Here is a 14,147-nt window from a genome sequence, read left to right as displayed (position 1 = left end):
CTGCTCATCCTCTCATCATTAGCATGGGAGGATGGAGAGGTAGACAGCGCGGTCTCCACTCCAGACTTTGCTGCCCTGGGAAGTCGTGCACGGTCTGGCCCCTCCGCTCCTAGTTCTGTAGGGTCAGGCAAGAGTAGGCATCTGTGAGTGCCTTGCAAATTGTAAGCCTTGGTAGCTGGGTGAGTCCTTAGGAGCTATCATCGAGCCTGAAAGAAAACTGAGGTCCATTTCAAGGATTATATATATTGTAATCTGACGAGTTTTTGCACAACAGAAAAAATACTAGCCACCTGCTCATCAGTTTTTGGGGCAGACTTATCCTGTGTGCTTGTCAGTACCTCATGCATGTCACTGGTTTGTTACGTCGTCTGCACTACAGTTGGTTTTTCTATTTAGCTAGAAGCGCTGGCTGGTTTCTCCTAATCCTTTGCCAGTGTCTGGTGACCCTCCCTGTGAAAGAGTGACTTTCCTTTGTGGCTACTGCCACCTCATCCAGTGAGAGGTTGCTCCGTGTGGATTTCTATCACCGACCCTACACCTCTGCACAGCATGGGAAGCCCTAGCTCGTTGAAGGGGTTTGTGTTAGGCAGTGCTCCCCTTGAAAGTACGTTCCCTTGAGCACTGGTTTCTCAGGTTGGAAATAGGTGGCAAGTATGGAAAAAGCATTCTGTGGTCAAGTAAACATGCAGAATTCTGGGCTACACACTACAGAAAGGGTCTCTGTATGGCAGGACTTCTCAGAGCCTTTAGTGCACTAACATGCACATTAGGCCTCCAGAAAGGGATGTATTCTCAGGTTTTTGCGACCACAGACTTCTTTTTTCAAACCACATGTTTTGGGGGAATGATTGTCTAGTAGGAGGAGTTTATGGAAGAGCCAAGAAATTAAGGAAGGGTGTTGAGTGAATATTCCTCAAGTGAATGCGTGCATGTCTTGGTCCTGTTGGTTTCTGTCACCTGTAGCGCACCTCACTGTTACTCTCCCTCGGAGCTTCCTTCCTTGCCCTATTCAGTGTCATTGGAGTTGCCTGAGGCTCCATTAGCTAACGGTTCTGTCTCCCCATCTCCAAATCCTCAGTCCATTCAGCTATAACATACACTTTTAACTTGTTTCTTATGCGGCTTCCTGTGAGCTCTTTGAATGCAGGTAGGACCCATATGTGAAATAACTTACGTTTTTCCCAAGTGTACAGCCTGGCATGTGGTAGATAATTATAACTTTCTTTTGACTTAAGTTTTTTTTATTCGTGAATGATACCCAGAGAACTGTAGCTCTGTAGAGCGAAGCCAAGAAGCCCAGGCAGACCTGAATAGAAGCATTTGGTTTCCACTCCTAGTGCACATGTCCCTAGTGCACATGTCCCATGTGAGTTGCCTCCCAGTTCATAGCTAGAGGATTTTTACCTAATATTTCACAAAATACTCTGAGTGCTGTAATGACCTACCAAGAAACAGTAGTGATGTCAAAGGATAAAGGTTTGGCGATGAGGTCATAGGTCCGAGAGACCCCTTCCCACACCTGCACCTTGGCTTCTTGAGTAACTGGCAGTGAAAGTTTCTCATCCGGAAGGCCCTGGATAGCGTAATGGGGAAAGAAGGGTACTACCAGCACCATGGCATTCAGCTTTCTGAGCCTAAGCTTGCAAAAATACCACTAGGGTTGGACTGGGGGAAGGAGGAATCAAGAGGGGAGCCAGGGAAGGGGACAAGGACTTTATATATCAGTGTCATGGGAGACAGTTTGCGTACCATGGAAAGGGCCAGAATTTACAGTCAAAGATCCTTCTCAAAGCCTTGGCTTTGGGACTGTGAGCAAATCCGTTCATTTGGCCACGATGAGACATGATGACGACCACAATCTCCCAGGGCTGCTGTGAAGATCAGGTTAAGTAATGCCCATGAATGTTAGGTTTGGAGTAGAAGCTCAGTTAACACCAGACGCACATTTATTCACTCCATGTGGAGAAATGGACACTGACTGTGGGAGGAGTGAGGAAGGACAGGAGGAGACAGGTGCTGCTTTGATTTGCCCACAAGGAGTCACTGTCTCAGGAAGGTCTTGCCTTCTCTATTTGTTCTGATGAGAGGGTGGTTCTTCAGTTTTTGCTAGAGGGGATATAACTACATCACAAATGTGACACTGGAGCATAAGCACCTTGGCCCCTTGAGTGTGACCTCAGTTTTGGATGTCTGTTGCTCCTTTTCCACAAACACTGTGGATGATGGATGGATTGAGACTATGTATGCCAATAAAAATAGCTGTCTAGCATCTTTGTGAAGAGAAAGGATACGAAAACCTAAGATGTGGATTTTTGTTTGTTTGTTTAATCACATTAGTCCTAACCAGTAAACTGTGTGAGCTGTGAAAGCATCTTAGTTCATCTCTAAAGGACCTCATTGGAAAGACACCTGCTTGGCTAGTCTTTGTGAATTTAACCTTAATCTATTGTTCAGAACCCTGGGGCTGCCCGCTCATAGGGCATTTCTACATGTTTACAGTCAGTAATGAGGCTGATGATGTGGATTTGCCCACATGGGGGTAATTCAAGGAGGATCTGTTACATCTTCAAAAGGGTAATACTTTTCCTTTGAGGTTGGTAGCCCCAGGGACCATCCTTCTTTGGCAGTCCCTGTGACTTTTTAAATGATTCTAAGTAAATGGCCACTTCTTTTCTCTATTATTTGTGTGTAAAATCACTATAAGCAGACTCTGTGGGCTCGGTGTGAGGAGGCAGCTAGCCTTTTAGTATTTCAGAAATGGAAAAGATGGTAAATATCTATCTATCTATAGTTTAGACACTAAGTATTTCTTATAAATGGTGGTTGAATTGGTAGTGGTAATGGTTGCACAATTCTGTGAATACACTGAAAGCCACAGGATTATATATACTCAAGATGGGTTAATTGCATGGTATGTGAATTCTATCTTGATTAAGCTGTTATAAAAATGAATAGTACTGTGACTGCTAGCTCTGAAATGTGAATGTAAAGTTAGTTTAAAAAAAAAAGACTTTCAGGTTTTATCTGTATTTCCAGTCATATGTGTTTTCTTCAGCCAGGAGAAAGCCTGTACCCTGGAAATCAACATCTTCTCCTTACAGAAGAGTTCTAGCTGATGGAGGTAGAGGAGTGAGGGGGAAAGAACCAACACTAGAACACCACAGTAGTATTTGCTGCTGGCAGGGTCCCTCAGTGAGTTCTAAAATTAGTGGCTAAAAGTTTAAGGAGAAACAAGATATTTGCACAGGCTCCAAGCATCTCCCTCCCCCACCGATATTTACTGATTACAAAAAGAAGAATAGTAACTCCACAGTGGAAAACCTGGTAGGCTCCGCCTCACTGAATAATGAAGGCTGACATCATAACAAAGATTCGAAGATTTGCAGTGCCCTGTCTGCGCCTCCCCCACCATGTGATGTGCTGACAAAGGCACATCACATCACCTCTGTAGGGTGAAAGTGTTTGTCAGAGAGTAAATAAGAAATGTTAGCAATTATTTTTTTAAATTTTTTTATTTATGATAGTCACAGAGAGAGAGAGAGAGGCAGAGACATAGGTAGAGGGAGAAGCAGGCTTCATGCACCGGGAGCCTGACATGGGACTCAATCCCGGGTCTCCAGATTCGCGCCCTGGGCCAAAGGCAGGCGCCAAACCACTGCACCACCCAGGGATCCCCTATGGCAACTCTCTTAACTGTCTTTCCTGCTCTCCATAAGTCTAAGCTGTTTTACAATTTAAATGTTTAATATATATGTATTAACTATTTTACTTAGATTGTTTTAATCATACTATATAAGTGAAAGCATACAATATTGATTGTATCTCTATTATGTATTACATATGAATTGACATAAGAAGATATGTCCAGCATCATTTCACTGGCACCAGCAGGTAGTGAAGTATTACATGTCAATGAAACTTCCCAAAATACCAAATATTTTCTCATTTTTTACTTCCTGATGGGCCTCTGTTATTAGACTAGTGATCATTTAGGGCTCGGGAATCAAGCAGGGTTCTGCTACTCCATACTCTGTGACTCTGAGATCTTGGGTCTGATTTTTATAGGTGTTTTTTGTTGTTGTTGCTGTTGTTTTGCCTCCCGTACTCTCAGACTCTGCACTTTCTGTTCTTAAAGCTTTGGGGATAGCTTTCTTTTTCTGTAACAATTTCTGCTCCTCTTTTTCTCTAGTATTTTGATTGCAGAAATCGTCTACTTGGAAGTGTTCATGCTCATGCTAGCCCACTAATGTAAACAATGACACGCTGGCCCCTTAAGGGCAGCAGAAGCCAGGCTGACTGAGGCCCCTCAGTGCAGGCAGTTCCTGTTCACTTGGAGATGTCACTTGCATGGATGGGGTCCAGGGGACTGCTGCCTGGGCTTGAGCTTCCCTGTGTCACGCTGTGACTGTGTGACTCTGGGCAAGTCCTTTCTCTTCTCTGCCTGTTTCATCTGTGTGGAACAGAGTGAATCATAGCATCTGCTTCTGGGTGCTTCTGGTGACCGCAGGCAGGGAGTGGAGAAACCCGGATGGGCCTCAGTAGGTCCATTTGTTGTTCCTGGGTGCCACACTCAGCCTGAGCTTTGAGTTTGGGAGCGAGGGTTGCTTCTCTTAGTCATAGGACAGCTTACCAAATAGTCACGTTCCACAGACTAAACAGGCTAAGCCAGGGCTTTTCTGATGTTTCCTTTTCATTTCTCAGAAAAGAGGTTTCCCTGCTCTCTTCCTTGACAGTTATGAAAAAGGACAGCTGTTGACTTAGAAATGATTTATCTTGTGAAGAGAAATAGCCTTGAAGAAAAACCTATTTCATAGCTCTATGCCTTGTATTTCGAACAGAATGTAGGGTGTGTGTATTGAAATGTGTTAAAAACAAATGCAAATGTACTCAAGTGTGTTAGAGAAATAGTTATAATCTTCCCTCCGCATTGGAGGAAGGAGCAGAGATCATCTGGGAAAATGCAGAATTTGTTCTTGGGTGCTCTCCAAGGGATCTCGGGTTTCCCTGGCAACAGCCAGCACACTCCGAGGCCCCCTAGAGTACTGTTTTGGGACCCTTATCTAGTCCTTTTTTTAATTTATATTTATTTATTTATTTACTTACTTACTTATGATAGTCACACACACACACAGAGAGAGAGAGAGAGAGAGAGAGAGAGAGAGAGAGAGAGAGAGAGAGAGGCAGAGACATAGGCAGAGGGAGAAGCAGGCTCCATGCACCAGGAACCCGACGTGGGATTCGATCCTGGGTCTCCAGGATCACGCCCTGGGCCAAAGGCAGGCACTAAACCGCTGCACCACCCAGGGATCCCGGACCTTAGCTAGTCTTAATAAAGCTTCCCTTGGTGCCCGGGAGGTGGTCATTACTGCTTGGGTTACTTTAGGGGAATGAGGCCCAGGCAGTCATAGTGCCAGGATGATTCCCTGGTCCTCCCTGTGTTAGGAAAGGAAGTCAGAGAGAGGCTGCATGGTGGTCAGGGGCCAGGAGCCTGCAGGCGGACTCCCACTGCTGATGAAACTTTGTATCCTCCAAGCAGCCTCCTAGTGTGTTAGAAGGAACTGAGGTCAGGCACAGAGACTGCAGACACTGCATGGATAAGGACCTGGTTGCTGTTCATGGGTATGTCCCCAGCACACAGGCAATTCTCCAGCACAGCAGCCTGCTGTTAATGTAAGAGTGGTTTTATCTAACGTATTGGGCATGCCTCCCAAGATGGTGAGGTACCCCAGATAGTTCCTCAAGTCCAAAGTGCTCTTCTGGATCAGGGCTTCTCAGCAGGACAGTCAGATGTTTAATGGTGAGGGAAACATTTCACAGAGGTATCTGTTTATTTGGCAAAAACCAGTTTGCAAGATACTTTAACCCAGATTAAAATGAAACTGGGGGATCCCTGGGTGGCACAGTGGTTTGGCGCCTGCCTTTGGCCCAGGGCGCGATCCTGGAGACCCAGGATCGAATCCCACGTCGGGCTCCCGGTGCATGGAGCCTGCTTCTCCCTCTGCCTGTGTCTCTGCCTCTCTCTCTCTCTCTCTGTGACTATCATAAATGACTAAAAATTAAAAAAAATAAATAAATAAAATGAAACTGGAAAATAGTTTAAGTTTCTATGGGTAGTGGGGAGGGAAACAAACCCACCTTCTGCTGCTTAGCGGGACCTTCCCAGTGCAAAAGGGACTGTTGCCACACATCAGAAGAGAACATCGAGATGTGAGGATGCCTCCATCAGGGCAGATGGACCTCTCTGAGATTTTTTTGTTTCATTTGTTTTTAATACTTAATCACTGAAATTTCCTCCCCAAAACAAAGTTGATGAGGACGATATAGAAGGACAAAAACCCACATTTTCAAAGCACAATGAAATGACCTTCTGGATCCATGTGCTGTGAGTTCCTGGGGCTGCTTTGCTACAGGAGGTCTTAGAGTCCATAGCTGGTTCTCCCACCTGCCCCTGGTGTACTCACTCCTGGGATGAAGCTTCTATGGGGGTGCAGAGGGAGCAGTGAGTACTGTTCAGCCATTAGGGATCCCAGCCACAGTGCCTGCTCTCTGCTGCCTGACATGTGACTCTGATAAGCCCCTTGAACCTCCCCGAGGACAGTCTCTGAGACCATTTATGAACATTATGTCTGTGCCTTTGCTCCCTGAGGCTCTTTTGTGGGTAGTCTACCAGACCTTACCTCTGTATTAGAACATTTTATCATGTCAGGGTAAAGGCCGCAGAGCCCCTCTTTGTCAAAGGAATGTGGACTGGGGTTGACCAGTTGGGAAGACCAGAGTCATAGGCTCCTGGAGATCAGCCCAGTCCCCATGGACATTCCCTCTCCACCTGCCTGCCAGCCACTTCGCAGTCAGCCTCCCCAGAGAGAGGGCACCGTTCTGAAGTTGTGTGCCTTTGATGTGTGTCTAGGGAATCCTTCGCAGAGGGTGTGTGCCCTCTAGTGTCCAGTAGGTTTGCTAGTCTCTGTTGCATATTTGTGGCTCTCCGTGCATAAAACATCTTGTATGTGTAAAGCCAGCATGCCACAGGGAGTTTCTAAGAAGCAGATGGCCTGTTTTTAAAGTACATGTGGTGTGCTTAGTACTTAGGAATAAACTGAGGCCAAGAGATAACCAAGGATGACTATCCTGTCTGCATTAAGGATATCAAATTACCATATGAGCTGTCTTCATGACCAGAAGTGTTACTGTTAAGGACCAACATGTATTGAGTCCCCACTGGCACCTGACACAGAGCCCAGTGTGGTAAGTGCATGTGCGCTTCCAGTCATGCACCCTTCACCCCTGCCGGACATCACTGGTCAGCTACAGCCCTCCCGCTGGGCCCTGGTGTAGCCTCCTTGTCCTTCCTTTCACACAGTCAGTAGAGGGAGACACACCTCCGTTGTGGAAAGGAGAAACTGAGGCTCAGAGATCTCCCTACCTAGTAAGTGTAAGAACCAGGATTTGGTCCATGACAGTTGATTTCAAAACCAGCGCCTCTAATCCCTGTGCTCACTAGTAATCACTAGAGTAATTTCTAGCACTAGAACTAGAACTAGCACTGTCACACTACATCTCTAGTCTTAAAGTGTAAAAAGTAGCCAGAGAAGTATCTATTAGTATTTTGTCATACCTGCATGAGATTGGGGACATCCCTGGACCCTAAGGGTATGACTCATGTTAGAGTCTCTTGGACTGTCCCATGCACCAAACTGTGCCTGCTTCTCCCCCCAGGCTGCCACCTGGCCCTTGCAAAGGCCAGTGTTGCCCTGCAAGTGCAACCTGCCACCCCGGTAACCATTCACTCCCACCCCCTCTAGGGCGAGCCCTCAGGAGTCATGTTGTGCTCCTCTGAGGAGTGCTGTTACTTTACCCTTCCTGAGGGGGCTAGAAGGACTACTCCATGTGTGCAGTGTTGGATTTTGTTTCTTCATTTGAGAAGATCAGTGGCCCCATTAGCAACATGTTTTGAGGTTTAACTCCGTCATTACCAACATGCATTAAAATAATTCATTGTATATTACTGAGAATTAGAACACCCTGCCCCTGTTAAGAATGTCAGTGTTTAAAGAGCTATAGGTGTGTTTTACCTTGGTACTGCTGTTTACTCAGTATGTTAGTTAATGATTTGACCTGCTGCTTTGGTGTGTATATTTTCATGTTGAGAATGAATACGGATGTTCAGACTTGTGCATCGTGTCAGATTCCCAGATGATACAACTCTTTAGAATCTTTATTTCTTTTATTTAGTACAACAGAGGCCTGAAATCTAACTTAGGATGTGATATAGCTCATATCCTTGCCCTTGGGTACTAAGAGAGCCTTATTTTAAATTTCTAAAATAGTGCCTAGCCTCCTATAATGTATTCCAGTGTTTAACTGTGCTTATTATGCTAGAAATTGTTTTAGAGTCCCACTGAATCTGTTTTCTGCTGCTGTTCATCTTCTCCACTGGAAGCTGTTGGTTGTTGTCTTGGTGGCGGCAGCCAGTTTCCTGAATCCCATTTTTAGATAATAAGAGTAAAGTGATTGAGGATAGACACACTGAGTGCCAGGAGCAAGGCTAAGCTGTGTCACACACTTCTTCACTTCGTTCTTACTACACATCTGCAAGAGCTATGTCACCACTCTAGTTTTGTAGGTGAGAGAGGGCCCAGGTGGGTGATTGCAAGAGGGCATCTCCACACCGTGGTTACGAGAAGCAAAGCCTGGCACTTTCTGCTCTGCATGTTGGGATTAAGCCTCGACTTTACTTTTCTAGGTCAGCTAACTGCTCAAGCTTCTGAGAATTCCTAGTCTGCAGGCATATTCCTCTGAATTTCCAGCCTGTTGTACATGAACAGCTCACCGTCACACAGGCTGGAGAACCCTGTGTAGGCTAGTGGCTGGTTTGTTGGCCTGATGATAACTTTGTTGAGATATAATTCACATTGCCATAAAATTTTCCCCTTTGAAGTATACAGTTTGGTGATTTTTAGTATATTTGCAAGATTGTGCAGCCATCACTACAATCAGTTTTGGGATATTTTCATCACCCTTCCAAAAAGGAACTCAACATCCATTAGATCATTCCCCATCCCCTCATCCCCTCACCCCTGGCATCTGCTAATCTTCTCACCATCTCTATGAATTTGCCTTTTCTGGACGTTTTATACAGATGGAATCCCATAATATGTGGTCCTTTGTGTCTGGCTTCAGTCACCTAACAATGTTTTCAGGGTTCATCCAAGTTGTAGTAGCTGTCAGTGTTTCCTTCCTTTTGATAACTATGGATAGACCACATTCTGTCAATCCATTCACCTATCAATAAACATTTGAGTTGTTTCTACTTTTTGGCTGTTATGGATAACACTGCTCTGAGTATTCATGTGCGCCAGTCTTTGTGTGGACATTGTTTCTGTTTTCACTTCACTGGTTTGTTTTTGACTCCTGCTCAAGTGGCTCAGTAAGCCTTCCAGTCGGTTACAGCCATTCAGTGTGACAACCAGTTGCAACAACGGACCTGACTGAATTATGGGTTGTGGCTGTGTTTTCTGTGTGTGTCCTATGGTGTATGTTTTTTTTGTAGACCTGTCCTTCATGCGGAATCACGTTTGCCCCCAAATCGGAAGCTGGTGCAGAAGGAGGAGCAGTCCAAAATGGTGGTCAAGAGGAGCATAAAAACAGCACCAAGGTAACAAACTCTTGGTTGTTGTTCCTGTCAGCTCCTCTCCTGGTGAATCCACCTGAGGATTCCTGTCTTGTTGGCTTCTCAGTTCTATGAATAGCTCCTTTTAGGTGACACCATTCCACACCTTCTCATCCTAATGGTTTTGAATATACCAGTAACAATCGGGATGGAGAGTCAGGTCTAACCCTTGTGAAGTAGAATAATTGCATGCCCAACTGGATGGGACTCTTGTAATGTGCAGTAAGAGCTTAAAGACATGTGGACTCCAGTAGCTAGGGAAGATCTCTGGGGCCAGAACATGTGGTAGAATGTGGATGTGGAAAGAAAAGAGGGATGTGCAGATGCATCCTGAAGAGAGGCTTGGGTTCAGAGCCTGCAGGGAGGACACTGCCAGAGAAGTCTCACCTGGAGACAGGGCCAGGACAACAGTAGAGAACAAAGCAAAGACCAAATCTGAGAGCCCTTTCAAGAAAGCGTATAAAAGCTGAATCTCCAGGGAGGCCTATGTGTGATATCCTCCACCCTGGTGCCTTCTGCCTCCTGCCATCTGCCCCTGTATGGATTCTTGTACTACATCTACCACCCTAACCCCCCAAACCTGCCCCCATGGCTCTCTGCAATGCTGATTCTATGGTTTGCAAGCTCCAAGAGCCTCAACTCTTCTATGACCTTCTCTCCATCTCCTTCCTGGCTCTTCCCATGATGTCACCTTCCTGGCTGCCTCAACTCCTGGAGGTGCAATCTGATAAAATAGGGGGATGAGGAGAAGCGGATGGGTGGAGAGGTTGAGCATCAGATTAAAACAGAGATATGAAGGTCAAGTGTACAGTGGGGGCCCAGTGTGGCAGAGGTCAGGATAGTATAGCACTGCTGCATACTCACATTTCAGCCTCTGTGTCTACCCCCCACTACTCTTGTCTTGAGGTAGGCTCCTGGAGCACCTAATTCCAAAACTCAAAATGGACTTCTGAGTCCTCCGCAAGAGGAGAAGCTCACCAACAGTCAGACATCCCTGTGTGAGATCTTACAGGAAAAGGGAAGGTGGGCAGGAGTGAGCTTGGACCAGTCAGCTCTCCTTCCGCTGAGATTCAAGAACATCCGGGAGAAAACAGATGCCCATTTTGTTGATGTTATCAAAGAAGACAGGTAAGAGTCAATCATTTCTAAAAAAAGTAAAGATCTGCAGGTAGGGATCGCTCCCTTTTTTTCTGAGTCACCTTATCTCCATGTGTTTGTCCCTTTGTTGTTAATATATTGCTTTATTTTGAAGTAATTTGAAACTTAGAGAAAAGTTGCATAAATAATAGTTTGCCAAGGGATCCCTGGGTGGCTCAGCGGTTTGGAGCCTGCTTTTGGCCCAGGGCACAATCCTGGAGTCCCGGGATCGAGTCCCATGTTGGGCTCCCGGCATGGAGCCTGCTTCTCCCTCCTCCTGTGTCTCTGCCTCTCTCTTTCTCTCTGTGTCTATCATAAATAAAAATAAATAAATAAATCTTTTTAAAAAAATAGTTTGCCAACTTTTAACTTTTTACTGTTTTATGCCCTCTCTTTCTTTATGAAATTTATTTTATTTTTTCTGAACCATTTGATAAGATGGATATATCATGCCCTTTGCCCCTAAATACAATATTTCCTAAATATAAAGATATTCTTTTTTTAAATTATTCATGAGAGACACAGAGAGGCAGAGACATAGGCAGAGGGAGAAGCAGGCTCCTTGTGGGGAGCCTGATGTGGGACTCAATCCCAGGACCACGGGATCATGACCAGAGCCAAAAGCAGATACTCAACCACTGAGCGACCCAGGTGCCCCACAAAGATATTCTTTTACATAACCATGGTTACCAAATTCAGGAAATCTAACATGGATGCATATTTGATCTTATCTACGGTTCATATTCCAGTTTGGCAGGGATTTTGGCCACAGAAATGATGTGTCCTTCTCAGATGTCCCATCCAGAGGCACATGGTGCCCATTTGTCTTCCCTCAGTGATAGTAATTTTGAGCAACCAGGCAAGTGTTACTGACCTCTCCAATCTGTGGTTATTTTCTCCTTGTGACTAATAAGCAGTACTTTAAGATCATGCATGTATTCCATTCCCCAGCAAACTTCCCTAGATTTCATCTCCATCATGGTTCTTGCCAGAAATAGCCTTTGAAACATATTTTTAAAAAAGATTTTATGTATTTATTTCAGAGAGAGAGAGAGCACAAGCAGAGGGAGTGGCAGAGGGAGAGGGAGAAGCAGGGTCCCGCTGAGCCATCGTGGCACCCCTTGAAACAGCTTTTACTATGATGGTTCAAAATGTCAGTTCTTCTATTTCAGCATGAACTCCACAGTGACAGTTGCAGCATATTGGCATGGCTCCATCATTTTTTTCTAAATTTAATTTATTTATTGGGTGGAGGGGAGGGGAAGGAGAGAGAGAATCTCAGGCAGACTCCATGCTAAGTGCAGAGTCCAATGCAGGGCTCAATCTCATGACCATGAGATCACAACCTGAGCCAAAACCAAGAATAGGATACTTAACTGAGCCACCCAAGCACCTCTCCATCATTTGTTTTTCAGTTTCTGGCACCCTGTTCTAGCACAACAGAATATTCCAAGCTCGTCTTAATTACATCTTCCCTGATCCTACTCAGGAATCAGCCATTTGTCCAAAGAGGCTTGGCTCCTTTTGGTGAAGAATGGTATTTAGATATGTTCATTGTTTATGTCTGATTTAATGTCATTATAGCCAAAGACATACTCTATATGGCTTCAGTCATATTTGCATTTATTGATACTTTGTTTTATGGTCTCACATGTATCTGTTTTCTTGAATATTCCCCCTGCGCTTGGAAAGAATGTATTCTGCATTTGTAGGATGTTGTGATCCATAAACACAATTAGGTTCAGGCAGTGGGCAGTATTAGATCATCTGTCTCTTTACTTTTTGTCTATAGCTCTATCAGTGTTAAGAGAGGGATTTTAAAGTCTTTCACTGTAATTGTAGATTTGTCTATGTCTCTTTTTGGTCCTGAAAGTTTTCGTTTCAAATATTTTCATGCTCTTTTTTTTTTTAGGTACATACACATTTATGACTGTTACAAATTCCTGGTGAATTGGTCCTTTTGTCATTTTGAAGTATACTACTTTATCCCTGGTAATACTGTATGTTAGAAACCACTTTATCAAAAAAAAAAAAAGGAAGAAAGAAACCACTTTATCTGATACTAACACAGAAACTCTAGCCTTCTCATTCTTACTCTTTGCCTGGTATATCAATTACCATAAAAAAATTTCAACCTGTATATTTATATTTGAAGTGTGTCTCTTGTGGGACTTGCTTTTTTTAATCATCCTAAAAGTCTCTACCATTTAATTCTATTTTAATATAATTATCGGCTTTTTACCCATACCTCTTTGCATTGTTGTTATTATTACTTTTGATGGTTGCTCTAGGACTTATAGATAGGCATCCTTGAATTTTTATAGTCTACTTATGGTTAGCATATCATTTCACTTTATTTTTTTAAGTTTACTTATTTATTTACATAAGTACTCTCTATACCCAGCAGGGGGCCTGAACTCAGGACCCTGAGGTCCAAATTTGCATGCTCTTTGGACTGAGCCAACCAGGTGACCCTGTATCATTCCACTTGAAATGTAGACATCTTATAGCTGTATAGATCCATTACTCTTTTCCCACCCCTTGTGCTCTAATTTTCAAATGTATTATGTCTGCCCATATTGTGACCTTGACCTCTAATGCCACCCTCTTGGTAATCTCAGATTGGTCTCCATTGATTACTCTTCTGTTGAGTTGGATCATATTTTCCGATTTCTTTATATGTTGTATAATTTTTTATTGTATGGTGCTTAGAAACTCTGGATTCTGTTATATTGCTCGGAAGAATGTCAGTATTTTGTTTCTTTGTTTGTTGGTTTCATTAAGCCATTAACTTACCTAAACTTGCACACCAAACTTTGTCTCCTCCAGCGGCTGCTGCTCTTTTGTAAGCCTTCATTAGGCTGCTTGGAGTCTGCTGTGCACCTGCACATTTCAAGGGTTAGCCAGAGATTTAAGCAGAGCTCATATGACAAATTTGGGGCTGCCCCTTCTCTGGTTTTTTCTTTTTCTAGGATTTTCAAGCTTCTTTTCCAACTATGGGCAGCCCAAAAATTATTTTCTGATTTTCTAAGCCAGTGAGATCATGACTTTTCCATCAGAATTTTAGCCGTCTTGCATATGGTGCTGACTAATGGCTTTTAACGGTAAAAAGAAAAACAGTAAAACATGTGAAATTAACCTGGTGCTGTTCCCTTCTTCCACATGTGACTCTCCTCCATTTTCTACCTGCTTTGGTCAGTCCCCACTACCTTCTAGGAGTCATTTTTATATCTTCTCCAGAGTTTATTGTTGTTATCTGAGAGGGGATTGGCCCAAAAGGAGCTAATCTCTATTCTCAGAAATGGAACTTGTCAATATTAATTTCAGTGGAGCAGCACAGCAT

At 44.1% G+C, this 14,147-nt stretch overlaps 1 protein-coding gene across 1 annotated transcript in view; it reads left to right on the top strand.

Moving 5' to 3' along the window:
• The window catches only part of ADCY9 (adenylate cyclase 9), a 121,642-nt gene that overhangs the window by 87,021 nt on the left and 20,474 nt on the right, over positions 1–14,147 (top strand). Inside the window, exons 4-5 of the mRNA XM_055339961.1 lie at positions 9,548–9,652; positions 10,578–10,795. Of these exons, the coding sequence (XP_055195936.1) occupies positions 9,548–9,652; positions 10,578–10,795 (323 nt within the window). The remainder of the gene's footprint in view (positions 1–9,547; positions 9,653–10,577; positions 10,796–14,147) is intronic.

This window comes from Nyctereutes procyonoides, unplaced genomic scaffold (genome assembly GCF_905146905.1).
Source record: "Nyctereutes procyonoides isolate TBG_1078 unplaced genomic scaffold, NYPRO_anot_genome, whole genome shotgun sequence".
NCBI lineage: Eukaryota > Metazoa > Chordata > Mammalia > Carnivora > Canidae > Nyctereutes > Nyctereutes procyonoides.
This window is presented reverse-complemented; position numbering and strand designations above follow the sequence as displayed.